General features: G+C 31.0%; 1 protein-coding gene across 1 annotated transcript; it reads left to right on the top strand.

The window, feature by feature from the left end:
• The first annotated feature begins 1,282 nt into the window (after positions 1-1,282).
• Positions 1,283-3,567, top strand: LOC132749861 (uncharacterized). The gene has a single exon (XM_060739774.1). The coding sequence runs from the start codon at positions 1,959-1,961 to the stop codon at positions 2,628-2,630; it is 672 nt and encodes a 223-aa protein (XP_060595757.1). The 5' UTR covers positions 1,283-1,958; the 3' UTR covers positions 2,631-3,567.
• Positions 3,568-18,902: the final 15,335 nt, after the last annotated feature.

An 18,902-nucleotide genomic window follows, 5' to 3' on the forward strand; every position in this document is an offset into this window, starting at 1 on the left:
AAACCTTTCCCAATAATAAAAGAATGAAACTCTTAACATAAAAAATCTAGATATAATTTTCCTGTAATATATATGTAAAGAAGAAAGTAACAATTAAGAATAAATCAAGTATTAATAGAATATTTCATACAAGACATCGTAAAGGCACCTACTAACTAATACTTAAACACAACTATATTATTGGCCTAATATGTTATCTATGTTTTTTTTAATCTGTCTAAAATAAATATTCTAACATATACCGAAATTTATTTTTGCTTTGGCTCAGAAATGCAATAACGTGTTTACTCATTTTGTTATTTATTTTTGTAGTAAGTGATTTTAGAATATCATCATCAATATGTAAGATTTCAAAGAAGCACAATTTTCATCCATACCGTATGTTTGTATGTTTTCACCGCCTACAAATATAAAAAAGAAGAAGGAGAAAAAATGAATTAATTAAGAATGAAAGATAAACAGCTTCTAGATTTACAGAGAAACAAATGTTCACAAAACAATATGTGCCTGTATTTACTTCAAATTAAAACACCTACTAATAAATCTCTCCTGTCAGGTAGGCGTATAGCCGTAAATCAAAGTCTCAAGTGAGGCGAGATATTTTGAATTACTTTGTGGCAAAATCATATGAAATAAACAATATTATGCACGATGTTATAGTACATTTTAAACGTTTTATATATTTAACGTTGATACTGTATTTACATCTTTATTGATAAAGTGATATATCACGTAAACTGCTTTACATGTGTTACCTTTCATTTTATAATGAAAAGATCAATGCAGAATATCAACACGTACATTACCTTACTTTGTTCAGTGTAATTTTAAAAATTGACTAAATGAATAAGTAAATGACTACATTAATTACCGAATTATGTTATCAACTTTTATTCTCTATCAATTGAAATGCAAAAATAAGTCCTTAGATTAGAAATAATTAAAAGAAAATGTCTATATAGAAAATGATTTATGTGAGGAACATGGAAAGCAAGCTTTCCAGTTTGACTTATATTTCTTTTGTATATTAATTTTATCTTTCGTATATAGTGTCATATATATTTTCTTCACGTATGTATAGTTACTTGTTATATAAATTTCGCTCTATAATTCCATAGCATCACATAAGAATCATGTTATACCTGATTTATAACTGTAGATTACCTGGTGGCCTTGTATTTTGTACAGAATATTACAGGATAAGTCTGGTCTGGCAGAAACGTATATAAAGATGTTTATCTTAATAATAATATTCAATAGTTTATAGGAGGATACACACATGATTTTCCCTGATAACCGCGCAGTTATATTAATCTGACCGAATGTTTAGGCGGAAACTAATCCTTGCATAAATATTTATATATCACAACCAGCCAGGTATTTTGTAATTGAAAAAAAAATACTGCGGCCGTTTATAATATTCGGTATAGCTTTACAAATGACTGATTGCGAATAACGAATGCTTCTGGCTAAATTAAGTAGCTGTTTTGAACTTGAAGTTGATGATGCATAAAGAGCGAATGTTATGAGTGGGATACAATTGATAAAACAGTTAAGTGAACTATCTTTTTATGATGCTATAAAGGTGCAAGTATTTATTTGTAACAAATGATACATGTGGGCTGCATCTGGCAGAGGTTATCAAGGTAAAAGCAAAGTATTCGGCAGAACAGAGGAATAAGTAATACCGTGTTGGTTTAGAGGAGTACGTATTAAAAGTGATTTTATAGCCTAGGTACTTAGCTGTTTTTGTGATTATACACACACTACAGACAGAGTGTTGCCTGTGTAGTGATACAATTGTTTCACGATTGAAGAGGGAATAAGTCGTGTAAAGATATTTCCGAGGAATAATATTGTCCAAATTAACAGTTACTGAATTTAAAAAGGAAGTGACAAAAAGTGAATAGTACGATATCTGAAAAAAGAAAACAGGATAAGCTAATATCTTATAAACAATGGAGGATGATATTCCATATCTTACGGAGGGCTATCTCGGAGAGCAGGCCAAATTCGCACAGTACGGACTTACAACGGTATCGCACCATGAGCCAGTCATCAGACTTGACACAAATAAGGTTGACATTGTAATAGGATACAGCGAGAAGACGAGGTTCACTACAAAGTTTAAACGAATGGACCCAATCCAAGAAATGAATAATTGCGTTTTTATGCAAAATCTAGGAGATTCTATGCATTATAGTATCGCTGTTTCTCAACCAGGGTTTTATAAATTCGAAATATACGCTTTACCAGGCAGCCAAGCAGGTCCCCATTTCATCAACGTATTCAATTACCTGATTCACGTCAAGTTCGTCGATGCTTATGTAGAGCCGTTCCCAAAACAGTATCCCCTATGGAAACAGGAGGGATGTTTTGTATTTGAACCGATGATGATCCAGAAAGGGTGCAACTATGGCGTTAAGTTCCGCTATCACATCCCTAAGGCTGTTGATGTACAGATAAAGGCCGGCGACGACTGGCATAAACTTGAGAAAGTTGAAGCCGATACATATGAAGGATATATTGACTTCAGCAAGGTAAACCTACCACCGGGTTCAAAGGTCAAGTTAAATGTGAAATTTGGAAGAAATAACAAGTATGACATTTTACTAGAATACACAATCTAAACTTCTTCACCGAGTGTTTATGTTTAAAAGCTGCTTCAGTTTGTTTATTTCATTAGCATCCAGGAAAATGTGGACATATGCCAATAAGAGATAATGAGGTTTCTCAGCAAGTGAGCATCACCAGCAGTTTGTAGATTCCGTACAACAGATAATAATTATCTGCTAATGAATATATCTGTTGTTGTTGTCGTTGTTGTTGAAAGAGTAAGAGAGAAAGGTCTGGATATAATATACACTCTTGTGAAATGACTCGGAACATTTTTTTCGTGTTTGCTATACAGTGTATTAAATTCTGTATTTTAAGGGTATCTTTAAAATTGAAAATATTCTATATTTTTTATTTTGTTATTGTGAGTTTGTAAGAAAATCACTCGAAATATGTGCCATATCGTATATCTTTATATAACAAGTGAGATAGAATTATCTGATCTGAATATATAATTATTTTTGAAACAGTGCGCTATATTACATATATACAATGCTACAAATCATTGCGTTCCTGAGTATTGTAATAATCCAATCTAATGTAACGATATTATGATTTTTATACCTGTTAAGAAGAAGGATATTGATTCTTCTCGTGTAAAACTACATTAATACGATATCACTTCGCATGTTTACGCTAAAACATTAATTTTGCAGTTTTACTATTCTTGTGTTATTTTAACTATGCTATTTATTAATATGGAAAATATTTGTTTTATTTACATTTTTACAAAAACATGTATAATTCTTTTTCTATGAAGTATTCACATTTTAAAGATTTTTTATATGTTAAGTCGTATCTTAAATTCGGATACTAATCATTTTGTATTATATTGAGCATAGTAATAACGATTATATGTAATTGTTTCAATTGATACTGTATATTACGTTCTTATGTTTCGGCACTGCTTATATTTGTTTTTAATAAACACAATTGAAATACTCTTGGAAAGTTACGGTGTTGTTACATCAATTTGCCAAAATTCTCTTTCTTCATTTGTTAATTATGCTCTACAAGAGCACTCGAAACCATGGTCCATTTTAAACGTCCTGAATAAAATGAAGCAATTTACTGTCTGTACCACGTAAAGATTATAACTGTTCAAGTTTAGTTATGATTATATTTTAGTCAAATACAAGTATATCATGTACAATACAAGTCATATAATGACCTTTAGTCAAGATAGTGCAGAACATTCTTCCGGGCGAGGCTGTTAACATGCATCTTATGAACTTTATTTTAGACATTGTCCTTAGAAAGAGAAAGTTATTATCCAGTATCATAATGTTTTAGACGTTCATTATGTCCCTTACATTCACTCAGTATTCTGCTGCATATAAATAATATGTATATATTATTTAAGAATGGGCGGTTATGTTACAGTCCTCTCTTATCGGTATCATCTGTTTCAGCGACTACTGTTTCTTTTATCATAATTCGAAAGCCTATCATATCAGATGGAATATTTATTTCAAGACATTTACCATTCCTTACCGCCTCCTGGTATCAAACAAACCAGGCATTGTTTGGAATCTGGAGGCGGAAAGATAAAATTTAACTAGCTTATAATTTAAAGACAAAATGAACTACTTGCAGAATTGAAATAAATATATTTATGATGGATCTAATCTGATGATAGCGTCATGCAATGTATAAAAAGGCACTAAAAGAAAGAAACTGAATATTTTATATCAATAAAAACACCTCGAAAATGTACAAGATGCACAATCTCTATTTTGATTTTAATGCAATCATGTTTGCTCACTTGTCACATGTGTTTTCATAGCGCTTTGGTATAGAGTCGCGAAAGTCTGATCAAAAACTTATTGCATATAAATGGAAAGATTATGAAATAAATCATAAGCAAGATGACTATTTTGAAACTATATCCAGTGTAATTATTTCAATTATAAGCTTTAGAGATATTTAAATGCTTTGGGATAAAGCTTTTGATTAACAGAAAAAAATTCATGTTATGCAAATTCATTAATTCGTACGCATTGTTAAAACTATCTTGTAGTGATACAAAATGGAATGAAAAGGCATTCCTAAAGAACATCCAAAACGGTAAAACGGTAAAATTGAAAATGAGACTGATCCGGTTTGATTGGGCCTGTTCATGGACTGTTCTGAAAGTGCAAGCTACCGTCCACGCCCCCTACACCGGCTTGAATTAATATGAAATTGCAGAATTTTGAATATAGAAACATTCGTAGATGTCTTTATTGAAAACTGGTATTCACTTCACGTTTGTAAAAAGAAGACAAAATATATATAAAAAAGACTCAAAAACCAATCAGTATTTAAGTATATGTTAGAAACAGCTTATTTGTCACGTCACGATTTCGATTTCTTCCCTATCTACAAGAGTAACATGCTCCTTCAACATTTTTATTTTGCGTGTTGGACGAACTGAAAAATATAGTTTCTTTTCACTGCCTGGTTACGGTCCATTTACCGTATCAAAGAGAATTGCTTCCTTTCACATCAAAATAAGTTTATTGCGTACAATTTTCGATTTGTGTTACACACCGATCAAAGAATTTTGAGCTTATTTTCTTTTTTCATGAATACTTTACATTAAAGATATCATGATCAGAGGGATTATATAAGTTAAAGGCTACCTTAGTAGTAAAAGCACTACTGAGAAGTTAAAATATGCAAAAGGTGCACTAATTCTGACTCCTGATATGTTCCTAGATGGCAAAAAATGTACAAACAAAATGATTCGTCTCCGGACTGTAAAATTATAATAATTGTTATATTTACCAAAAAAAAGAGAAATATGTATCATAAACACATGATTATGTATGAAAATTGACACGCTATTAATGTCAATGTTAAAAAATACTTTTAAAAATCAAACCAGGTAAGCACTGAATTTTAACATTTTGACAAAATGTTACCGCTCAATGTGAATAAAAATCTCATGGGTCTAGTTTTAAAGTATTGCACAACAGTATATGTAAAACTTACCGGCATAAAACTTGCTTTACTAGCCCTAGTGATTAGGTTTAAGCCATTCATTTTCAAATTGAAAGTTGTAAGGTTCGAATCATCTTGAAACATTATTTCTTATATTTTCCTTTATTATATTTTGCAAAACTTTTCAACTATGTTTTGTGCATGCAAATCACTCATTATAAGACTGAACATGTTGAAATGTATAAAAAAGTATATATTTATCCTATATATCTACCAATGGTATGCAATTAAAAGATAAGACGTCAGGAATTAAACACATAAGTTACATAAATCTAAAGGGGAAAAGTTATGCAAAGATAAGAACTTGCAACTACATTCCTATTGTTCTTACCACTTGTTTATCGGACCGTTATTATAGATTAAATATCTAGAGCTATATAGCGTTCATTCATACTTAATTGCGGAAACTAATTGAATAATTTCATAAAACTCCATTGAAGGCTCGATTCATTACTTATTCTACTTCTTGTACAACTTTGGACCTTTCAATATTATTGACGTCCTGTCTGACTGAAGCATGTTACAAACTAATGTCATAAATTAAATCTACATGCATATGAAAACTATGAAAACATATGATATTGAATTATCTATTATGACACAACTTTATTGAAACATACTGCCTGCTTGCTTGCTCAGTTAAATCCTTTTTACAACTGGTCGTTGCACTATCCTCTTTTGATGACATCTGACGGGTACATTGGATGGGCAGATTTGAAGAGTATATGATACGCAGTCCTTTAAACCATCACGACATATTTGTCGTAGTTTTTGTCTTCTTTTATGTTCGTCAGGCTCCTTGTTCGTGGTGTTATTGCCACTCTGACTCCACAAAAGGCATTTGGTACATTTGCTATGGTCATAAGGTTTACTTTTATATGTATTTATTGTTAAATGTTGTTCTTTTAAAGAGGAACTGTAAGAATTTCGCTTTACGGCGGATCATTTTATCTACGCTGACTTATCCTAAAGGAACATATTCATGATATTGGGGCTTTCGGTTTAAATTCCATGGTTGTGATTTTTGCTAATACCCTAGTCGATCCCCTTAGCATTTTGTGTATACCTTGTTAATTGTTTATATTTTGGGACATCACTGTGTCCACAGGTCTCGTTTTTCATCAACAGTAAGTATTTCGTTTCCATCTTTATTTCCAATTTTTGACACTCACTTTCATTGCCCCTACAACCTTATCACTGTAATTTAATTTCTAGTCTTTACTACTAACCTCAATTGTTATTATTTGCTAATATATAGAAAATATAATCTAAACCTTGGCATGCATTTTATAAATTTATCTAAATCAACGCATTTTAAAAGCATTTAAGAACCAAATAAACACGATGTAAAATAAAGTGTATGTAATTGCCTATTATTTGAAGAGACAATTTAAAGGAGGACAGACTTATTGCTCAATGTTGCAGCTGTTTTTCATCATGCTTTATTTCTTACCACAATCTCTGCAACGGTGTTTCTTTTTGTGCATTTTGTTTGGCCATTTATTTACGTAGGTTTTATAATGCTGTATTGATCATTTTTCTTGAGCATTACAATAGAAATAAATATTTTAAAAAATGGAATAAAGGGTAAGAAATTACACAGCTTAAGAGCATACCCGAATCAAAGGGCTGCAAGCTCTGTGGTATTTTCTGATCTTTGCAATGTAAATCGTACTGTATATCTGTATGTATTTTCCTGTATAAGTTTATTTTTATGTACTATAATTCATCTTGCAAGGCACCAGAGTTTGATACATACGGAATTTTGCATAACTAGAGTTGGATCAAAAAAATCATTAATGTTCATTTTTATTGACAGCCACACTTTATCCTTGCATATCATGGCTACTTCCTTAACAAAGACACTTAAAAAAGAATTTAAAAAAAGTTGCTTCGACTGGGATATGAACTCCAGACCTCTCACACACTAAACGAGCGCGTTACCCCTGCACCACGGAGAGGTTAAACAATGTCTGAATAAAATGTATATTTATCAGTGTAAAATGCTTGATCTTTCTTTATCAATGATTGCAGCCAAAAACTTTATAACACAAAAGCTGAAGACTGATAAAGAGGTAGCAATCATAAATAATAGATTACCGAAGTTTGAAAATGTTTGGAGTCTTTTTAGAAAATTTACTTTTTTATTTTAAAAAAGAAAAATGTCAGCTGAGAAAATATTATTACTACACTGAAAAGTACTGTTTTTGAGTTTAAGAAATAATTCAAGCCAAAATAGCATGCTTTAGATTTTATATAATGTTAATGCTTTTGAAACTATTTCTTAAAAAAATACGGTTATGAGTGTGAGTATGAATGCATGTGTCGTCCTTGTCTCTTTGTGTTTTTTTTGTTGTTGTTGTTATTGTGTGTGTGTGTGTGTGTGTGTGTGCGTGTGCGTGTGCGTGCGCGTGCGCGTGCGCGTGTGCGTGTGCGTGTGTGTGTGCGTGTTAGTGTGTTTTTCTTTTTCTTTTTGATTTTTTTTGTAATTGTTGTTTTTTTTCTTTCATTACATTGGCTCCACATCTGGTATAACCGTTCATATGCATGAAAACAAATAATTGTAAAACCACTGTGGGATGTGCTTCGACCCACAAATGGTTATGTGACGAAGCGAATAAATGGGGTTACCCCATATGGGGCCTGAAAAAAAAAAAAAAAAAAAGTTATTATATTCTAAATTTAGAACTTTCATTGCATTTCGGGTTTTTAATCCTTATTAATTTCGAGGTATTTTGTTTAGGATAAACCTGTTGTTTAAAATTGAAGTAAATAATTTAGCGAAAATCTTCTCGCCCAAACAGTCCGACATGTAGAATCTATATATTCCATTACTCGGTTTGTGTAGTATTCGGTAATCGACATCGCTAAAAATAGCATTTTCATTGATTAAAATCATATTCATCAGCGTTATTTGTGATTGTGCATTTATTGACAATTCTATAAGTCAACGCTCCTTTTAAACTTTGAATGCGTTGTTATTTGTTGGATACTTGTAACAAAATAAAAATATTTCTTTCTTTTAAATCGTTAGTTTTAAGCTGTTTTGAGATCTACTTGTTGTTAGGTTTGTCGTGAAACTTCTGTATCAGAGATTGAATGTCAGCTTTGTATTTACTGATCTTCGATCAGAAAATACAAAAACCGTATGTTTTTTTTTACTAATATCTGTCTTAAAATACTTGAGTTGTTTGCTTCAATTCATAATTAATATCTTTTTTTGTATTAAATAAGATATCGTTTTTCATCTGGAATCACGCAATTCTTCGTGTAAAATAGCTTTCAATAACAAAAGGCAAGAAGTCGGTGCAAAAGCACTTAAAAGTAATTCATTCTTCTAAACAGCCGATGAAAGAATCATATCATTTTTACTGACGGAAATGAAAATATGACGTCTGTGAATAAATTTGTCTTTAAAATAAGTCGTTCGCATCTCCTTCTCTGATAATGTAAACCATTAGATTATTGAAGAATGTTCAATTTGACTTCTTATATCCGATATACTTCCATTACAATTTGAAAGCTAAAGTATTCTAAAGGATAAATCACGTCTAGCTCAAGAGGAAACAAATCCGGTTTTCACTGATAGTATAGAATTTCTTTAAGTAATGTTTCTAAGAACAACGATTAAGATACGATAGAAGAACATCAATGAAGACACTAGTGTCATTTGTATCAATTTACCGCTGAATGTAAGCTTCGAGACCTAAATTATATAAATGGTTTTTATTTTATGATAATTGACAATTACTTAGAAATGATTAGTAAAATATCGCTGCCGTCAATGGAACGATGCCACTTTTTCAAACTTCAGTCATAATGTTTCATTCTTGTTCAGAAGAAAGAATAACAAAACCTCTGTTGTTCTAAACGACCTTGTTTCAAGTGTGTTCGGTGTAGTCGAAAGGCATAATTCAATCGTCAGTGAAGTGGGTCAAAGTCACTGTTAATAAAAATAGAACAATGGTTTTCAGACAAAAACTAGAGTTGTAATCAAACTTAGTGTAATGCAAGCTTATATGAAGACAAAGGTTGATATTGCTTTAGGATCCCCGGGGTTCAAGGTTAAGGTCGCTGTTACTAAAACTGGTTTCAATAACTAGAGTAAACTTAGAGTAAAACTTCCGTTTTCAAATGAGACCATGGATTGTAATATTTTTTTACACACAAATGTTACATGATAGTATACATGCTTAATTTAAATTTGACTTTTTTCTACATATTTATCTAACTTTTTCTTTCTATCTCTTTTTTTACAAAGACAATGGTTAACAGATTATTGTAATCTTTTAACTATTTACTAAAAATTAATTGTAATAATAATTAGTACAAAGATGTGACATCATAAAATTTAGATCAAAGTTTGCTTCAGTCCACTTTTTTAAAACGTTAAGGTGGCGGGTGTGTGTATGAATCATTTTCAGTAATAGCTGTAGTTGAATTGAAGATTTAAGAAATTTAAGGTTAAAGTGGAACAGCTTGTAGTTTAGTCCTATACGTCCGAAAGATCTGCAAGGATCACCGCTGATTTGGGCAAAAAGTAATGGCTAATCGACAAAAAATTAACTTGGTAATAGTAACATGTAATTATCATCGTAAGTATCAAATTATTTATATATTCGTCATTGGCATTTTTAACATAAAATTCATAATGCCTTTTCTTATTTGTTCATGTCCAAACACCAAAATTCCAGTTACATATTATTTTTGATTGGTTCTTTTTCTTTTTAAAAAGGTCTGTTTAAAAACGGTAAAAACCTTTAAAATTTATTTTTTTAAAGTAACCCAAATCTTAAAAATTGAAACCACTGTGTCATTCTGTTTCTTTTCAGATCCACTTCGGATGTATAGCCTAACATTTCAACAATAATGGAAACTGTCTTGTACAGATAACCCTACAGTATGAAGGACACATTTCTGTGTCACTGATATCACTGATACTGTTGCGAGTTTAATGACATTTGCTTTTGAAGTTGTCATATGATCCAGTCCCATCGCTTTTACATTTACCCTGACGAATTTAATGAAATTCTTGTCCGACGAAAAAATGAAAATGTCGCGCTTTCTCTTTCCACAAAGTAAATTCCATCTGCCAAACTTTCGTACTGAGTTATGACAGGCTCATTCTTATTTTCAGTTTGCATTGTCTTTGTACCATTTCCGTAATCAAAGCAACCACATTTTATATTCCACGAAAAATCAAAATGAAGTGCATAATCTCCCTATGGGTCCCTATCCACATACAAGTTTCATCTTTCTAGCTATGATTTTTTTGAGTTATTGCAGTGTCCAGATTTACTAAGTTTTCATTGATCATCATCATTTCCGTAAACATAGCGATTAAAAAAAAATGTCTCGGCCATTTTAGTTTCAATGGGTTTATTTTTCAGCACATAAAATGGCGATGAATAATAGAATTATTCATTTGACTTGGGAGAATATTCGGTAATGGTTATTATAATTATCTTTTATTTCATTTTATTACTATAAATAAGTCTTACTATATCAAACTGGCTTTAATTGAAATCCATGCAGAATATTTACACTCACAACAGATGTATCTGTAAAATTTCCCAAACTTCATCTCAGTGTTATTGTTTCAAAACACTTTAAGTGTTGAAGATTTTATATTGCTTAAGACGGTACTAGGGTGTGAGATATGCTGCGTCTTTCATTATCTGTCATAAATAAACTCAACTAATCTTTTGTCATTTGATTCTTTGTTCTAGATAAATGTCCAGTTTCTAAAGTATTTGCCCTTGGAATAACATTAAAATAATCTTTGTGAAAGAGCACACATGACGTTCAACAGTTCTTGTTGTGAGTTTGTCAAAACATACGAATATTTGTATACATATTTTTGTTCATATCTTGTTTATCTTGTTAAATATTTAGTAGCTTTCATTTTGTCATAACTTGCAATTATATGATATAAATTCACAAGAATTGCATCGATACCTGAGATTTAAAGATGTACTATGCTCACATTTGACATTAGACTTTATTTGACTTCACACCATGAAGATATGTTATGTTTAGAATTCTACGCACTACAAGTGGTCATAATATAAAATATTCAGTGTAATAAAAAATGGCAGTTTTTAAAACTTTTTCATCAGTAATAGGTAACGCACCTTCCCATATTTTATTCATTAGTTTATTCATTCTTTATTCAAATAAGACATATTCAGTAAGAATTCCATAGATTTCATTAAATTTCTTTGATTAAAATATTTTACTCAAAAATGAGCATTGTATATCTGTAAATTGTGCATACATACGTTATATAAGATAAATAATCAAAAGTGTTGAAACAATGATTGATTATTTTGTGTTTGATTCCATTTCGTATGGTGATATAAATAAGCCAATAATTGTACAGCTAAAGCCACGTGTGACACACTTTATTTAGAAAAAAATATCGCTTACTGTCTCTTGAATTGAACTAATCTCACAGAAGAAATCATACAAGAGGAATTGGAATTGTTTCAATCACCATTCTTGCCTTGTTGGAAAACCGTTATGAGCAGGCCAGGTCCCATTCATCGTCTTTTAATTTATGAAAACGAACAGCACTTTTATAAGAAGTATAATTAAATAACTGAAAAGAATGAATGTAACGGTCAGGCTTATTAAGCATAGCTTGAAGTAGCATTTACATGTATTACAAATTAAAGAGAGGTCAAAATTATTTTGTGCAACATACAGTGAAGTATTTTGTAATTTAAAAATCAAAAATATTTCAACAGGAATAAGTAAGACCCTTTCATTGCTACATTTGTATACATGTACTTAACAGTTTACTTGTTTGGACATTCAAAGTATAATATCACGCCCTTGTCTCATGTTTATAACATAAAACATGTCCCATGCAATTGTAAATACTTTCATAGAACGACCCTAAAGATTGTAGTTTTATAACGAGAACGATATATGCAACCTGAGATTTTATGTTCTGTCACTGTTTTGCTATAGACTACACAATAAATTGGCTGGTTTCTTTTAATTAAGCTCGCTATTTTCTGGTGAAATTTTTAACAGAAATATGAACATTATTCATATACATATCTATATATAAAAATCCTGTGTGATTAACTGAAATATTTACCTTTGGTGTTAATCGTGATTAAACATTTGTATAATTGCTTAGGTTCCTATACAAGAATGTTACAAAGCCTCTTAGTCTTTGTTGAATGGGCTTGCCCGTTGAAATGATTAAACATTAAAATATTAATTTCAGTTTTAAATTGAAATTCCGAGTGTTGCGATGATTTAAAGTTTTACGAAAGACATAAAAAATGAAATAAATTTGAAAATGTAGTTTATGTTATTAAATGAAGTCATGAAAAACTTATATAAAAGCAATTTCCTTTTAAGAAATTCAAACGGATGAGAACAAAAATTGTCATATTGTCATATCTAATGTATTTCCTGGTCTAGATAGATTTCTATATATCGGACAAATATTGTTTTGATTCACAAAATTTCTAGAGGAATGGATCATTACAAAATTGAAGACAATCTGATTCATAATTGATATATAAATCTAATATATCGCGACCTAATTACTTTTACAACTTATAGGACCATTTATCAGCACCGTTCTTAATACAGATGATTTATCAATATGCTAACCTAAATGTTTACCATGAACAGTCAAGAATATCTATGAAACAATATATAAGATAGTGAATATAAGAACATTTAAGATCGACCAACGTGGAAAAAATGAACATGCCGCCGATTTTGATTGATTATGCTTTAAAAAGCGCTTAAAAAGATGAGATTAAGCAGTAAGTGTACTGCTTTACGTTGCCTAAAAGTGAGATTGTTTTTATATCATTTGTTTAGATACTGAAATAAATATAGTTTAGCCAATCAAAACAGTTTTGTTATAGGCGCATATACTTTTACCATTGTTTCCAATGCAAAAATGTAAGTGCCAAGTTAGCACTGTATAGGTAAAACAACTTTATTCGACATCTTTGCAACGAAATTTAACATGACTTATTTTGGTGACACTTTTGTGTCCCTTGTTGTTTTCTCGTCTACGGTAAGTATCTTCCCCTTTGCCCCTAGTTTTTATTTATTTTATTTACCCCCCCCCCCTGCCCGGGTCTCATGTCCCCTTCCCCTGTGCCCTTTGACTTTATGGGCCTATTATTCAATCATTTATTTGTTTTCGATTAGTTCCTTATCAGTTACTAATTATTTATTCTTATGTATGATTTAGTGGTTGGCCTGCCCGTGCTCTGCCTTGTGCCCTGTCCTGTTTTTGTTTGGGTCTTCCTGGGCTCTTTGCCGCTGGCGCTTTTGCTGGGTCGGGTTTGGGTTGCGTTCATTGAACGCCGCCTTTCCTTGTTGATCTTATTTATCATATTTCAGGGCAAAATAAGTGCCATCTACTTCACCAGCTACGGACAAAATAAAGAATGACCGAGAGAGTAAATTTTCTGCAAATTCCGAGTATTCCTTAAGGAAATGAATCCTTATTGTATCAAGCATTGAAAACATAAGATATTGCAGTTGCTTATTATTAAACAGGAAGCTTTCTGCAATCTTGTTTATTTAAGTAGTTTCGTATCTTCCGTTCCGTTGATGACGGACTTTAACAAGTTTCAGTTTAGAAATCAATTGTTGTAAATGTTTGAAACAAATACAGTTTTATCAAAATGTGACTGAAACGTTGCAACAATCCCATTAGTTAGAATGAACACTACAGTTAAACTACAATATTGATATAATCTTAATACAGATTTTTTTTTTACAAATGAAACAAAAAGAAAAATCGATATGTTGTTTAAGATAAAGTTAATAAAAGAGTAAGGGATAAATAAACATATTTGTGAATAAAGTAAACGCTATGATATTTATTCAAACCTTCTTCGAAAATCAAGTTTTATAAAAGATAAAAGGAATTTTGTCAATGAACTCAACGATCTGACGTAATGTCCGTGTCTTTACTCAGTGATTTTGATATCACGACCATATACATATCAATACTATTGATCTCATAGTTTAAAGAAGAACAGAGATACACTATATTTCCTGAACTTTAAACATAAACCTTATACATGTACATGAATTTCTTTCTTTATCATTTATGACTTAGTTTAAATTCTTCTGTGTCTTCAAAATTTTATCATTAAGATACTTGTTCTATACTTCATTGCTTATTCTACTTCATGTACAACTTCGAATCTTTCAATATTATTGACCTCGTGTATGACTGACGCATGTTACACACTGCTAAAGGCATACCCGAATAACCGTATGTTTTCTTAAAATAGAAGGATAAAAATGTTCGAGTTGTTTGCTTACAATTATAATTCTTTTGTCTTTTTGTAATAAATAAGATGCCGTTTTCAGTCTGGGATCACGTAAGTCTTCATTTAAAATAGCCTTCAATAACAGAAAGCAAGAAATTGGTGCAAAATCACTTTTAAGTAATTAATTCTTCCAACATAGCGCATTTTATTTTTACTGACGGAAATTAAAACATGACGTCTTTGAATGTATTTGTCTTTAAAATAAGTCGATAGCCTCTCCTTCACTAGTAAAGTCAACCATTAGATTATTGAAGCATGTTCAGTTTGAGTTCTTATATCCGATATACTTCCATTACAATTTGAAAGCTAAAAAGGTATTTTAATGAGAACATCAATGAAGACACTTGCGTCATTTGTATCAATTTATGATTGAATGTAAGCTTCGAGACCTAAATTATATAAAAGGTTTATATTTTATGATACTTGACAATTACTTAGAAATGTTTAGTAAAATATCGCTGCCGTCAATGGAACGATGCCACTTTTTCAAACTTCAGTCATAATGTTTCATTCTTGTTCAGAAGAAAGAATAACAAAACCTCTGTTGTGCTAAACGACCTTGTTTCAAGCGTGTTCGGTGTAGTCGAAGGCATCATTCAATCGTCAGTGCTTGTCCGTCGCAATAATTAAACATTAATATAGCAATTTCAGTTTTGAGTTGAGATTTCGTGTGTTGCAATGATTTTAAGTTTTAAGAAAGTAAGAGATGAAAAAATGTTATGAATTTGAAAATGTAGTTTATGTCATAAAATAAAGTAATGAAAAAACTTATAGAAAAGCAATTTCCTTTACAAAGAATTCAAACGGATGAGAACAAGAATTGTCATCTTGTCATATTTAATGTATTTCCTGGCCTAGATAGAGTTCTAAATATCGGACAAAGACACTGTTTTGATTCGCAAAATTTCTAGAGGAATGGACCATTTTAAAAAATTGATGACGATCTGCTTCATTATTGATATCTAGTTCTAGTATATCGCGACCTATTTACTTTTACAACTTATAGGATCATTTATCAGCATCGTTCTTAACAAAGATGACGTATCAGTATGCTAACCTAATTTTATTACCATGAAAAGTCAAAAATATCTATGAAACAATATATAAGATAGTGAACATAAGAACATTTAAGATCGACCAACGTGGAAAAAATAAACATGCCACCGATTTTGATTGATCATGCTTTAAATGTCGGTTAAAAAGATGTGATTAAGCAGTAAGTGTACTGCTTTATGTTGCCTAAAAGTGAGGTTGTTTTTATATCATTTGTTTAGATACTGAAATAAATATAGTTTAGCCAATCAAAACAGTTTTGTTACAGGCGCATATACTTTTACCATTGTTTGCAATGCAAAAATGTAAGTACCAACTTAGTACTGTATAGGTAAAACAACTTTATTCGACATCTTTGCAGCGAAATTGTAGCATGACGTAGGGCAAAATAAGTGCTATCTACTTCACCAGCTACGGACAAAATGAAGAATCATCGAGAGAATAAAATGTTCTGCAAATTCCGAGTATTCCAAAATGAATTGAATCCTTATTGTATCAAGCATTGAAAACATAAGATATTGCAGTTGCTTATTATTAAACAGGAAGCTTTCCGGAATCTTCTTTATTTAAGTAGTTTGGTATCTTTGGAATATTGTCGCTGATGACGGACTTTAAAAAGTTTCAGTCTAGAAATCAATTATTGTAAATGTTTGAAACAAATACATTTTTACTAAAATATAACTTAAACGTTACGACAATTCCATTAGCTAGAAACGATCGATTTGTGATCACTACAGTTAAACTACAATATTGATATAATCTTAATACAGATTTTTTTTACAAATTTAACAAATAGAAAATCGATTTGATGTTTAAGATAAAGTTAATAAAAGAGAAAGGGATACATAAACATATTTGTGAATAAGTAAACGCTATGATATTTATTCAAACCTTCTTTGGAAATCAAGCTTTATAAAATATAAAAGGTATTGTGTCAATGAACACAATGATATGACGTAATTTCCGTGTCTTTCATCACTTATTCTGATATTAGCACCATAAAAATATCGATATTATTCATCTCATAGTTTAAAGAAGAACAGAGATACACTAAATTCCCTGAACTTTAAACATAAACCATATACGTATACATGAATTTGTTTCTTTATCATTTATGACTTAGTTTACATTCTTCTCTGTCTTCAAAATGTTGTCATTAAGATACTTGTTCTATAATTTGAACTGGTGCTTGAACTATGAACAGCTCCAAAGTACATTGTATTCGGTGTATAGGAGCATTTTCTTGCCTTCCTTTCTTTGACTTTGTGGCATTTTTTGATCGTCGATTTGAAGGAACATACTGCTAAAGCAACAGAATAATAAAACGCTACGGCTGATGTAAAATTATTCGGATGTACCATCTAAACGATATGCTGTTGAGCTTTTTTCATACACAAAGTAAATTGTGACCAGGCTAATCAGGTAACAGTCATTCTAAATTGATCTTAACGCAGGATGAAAAACATTTGTACTAAGAGACATGCAAAGTAACGAGTCTGAATGTACTTGTATACAAATATTGAATTAATTTAAAATATAGGGAAAACTTGCACGTGTTTAGAATTTGAAATAACTGTTGACAGCCCCAAATATTTAAGTAAAAATTTACTAAAAACACTTACAAATAAATAAATATTTGCAGTACAATTTCTTTATCAGCCTTTCCTTCTAATCGAGAATAGATTCCAGCTAAAGTAGTCATAAATATTTAATAAAAAAAACCCCTTGCAATTCATTTCGAAAGCCATTGATATAATGATAATGTTCTTATGTAAACAATCATGGAAATAATTCATTGTGTGAATTCCATCCTATCCTTTTTCAAGTCCCAAGCAAAGAATCGACAATTTTCTATCATTACATTTTTACTTTACATCAAAAGCATTTTAATTGTTTTGATCATATGCTTGCCTTTAAACAGTACAATATTTCTTACAAAAGTAATTTATTACATCAATAAAACATTAATGTTCACTTTAAACTGATGTGCGTTTTTTACTACAACTAAACTCATTCATTGATTTAATATCTAGAATTATCGGCCGAAAATATTTGATATATTGCTAGAAATATCAAAACAGAGATATGTAGTTGCCATTTAAGTAACAACACTTCCATCACATAGATCATTGTTTGTTTCTTGTTTCTGTTTATTGCAATAACTTCGTTTAATGCATTGATCTCCGAAAGAATAGTAAAATCTTATTCTTCTTCTATAACAAAGCTTATCGTTACCACAACGCTACTTCATATCTAATTCAGTAGATCTAATTGTGCATCTGAATTTATGGCCGTTCATCTAAAATAATGTTTTGTTATTAGTATAGTAGGTAGTTTGTGTCTTTGTCCGTAATGTCCTTAAGCACAGCCTAGCCGGGACCTTGCTTATTAACCTATCAAAATCAGTTTTACAGAATGTTAGCATGGTTCTAATCTTCTATCTTATCGATTTAGCCTCATTTCGAGGGTTCAAAAAGCCATATCTTTATCACACTACATATAGCCTCGTTTTCATTTCCAGAGCCCAAAGGTTTCATATCTAATTCGTCTTGCACCCAACTTGCCTGAATTTCATTTTTTGAGAGTCCACACCCATTTCAAATCCTTATTTCAATTGAAGTAACAAAGTCCTGTCAAAATGTCAAAAAATGTAATGTGAGAAAATAGGTCATTAAACAAAGTGGAAAACAATACTGATTCTATTGGACTCTTATACACAGCTGCAAAACCTATATCATACTTCGCTAGCGCCTCGTCCAATATAATATTTTCTTGCATATCAGACTGGCATTTCCGTTAGTTTTACCCATGCCGGAAATTTCATCTGGCATGGGGGGTTCCAGATGAGTCGCGTGCTGTACAATGGCACGATAAAGATGACGTCATTTTACCGTTATGAATGATTTTGTAAAGAAAGTA

This window comes from Ruditapes philippinarum, unplaced genomic scaffold (assembly GCF_026571515.1).
Source record: "Ruditapes philippinarum isolate M1 unplaced genomic scaffold, ASM2657151v2 ctg1493_1_1_1_1, whole genome shotgun sequence".
In the NCBI taxonomy this organism is placed as follows: domain Eukaryota; kingdom Metazoa; phylum Mollusca; class Bivalvia; order Venerida; family Veneridae; genus Ruditapes; species Ruditapes philippinarum.

Excerpts from the sequence above, each read along its gene's own strand:
- LOC132749861 (XM_060739774.1), top strand. The coding sequence starts at position 1,959 with ATGGAGGATGATATTCCATATCTTACGGAGGGCTATCTCGGAGAGCAG.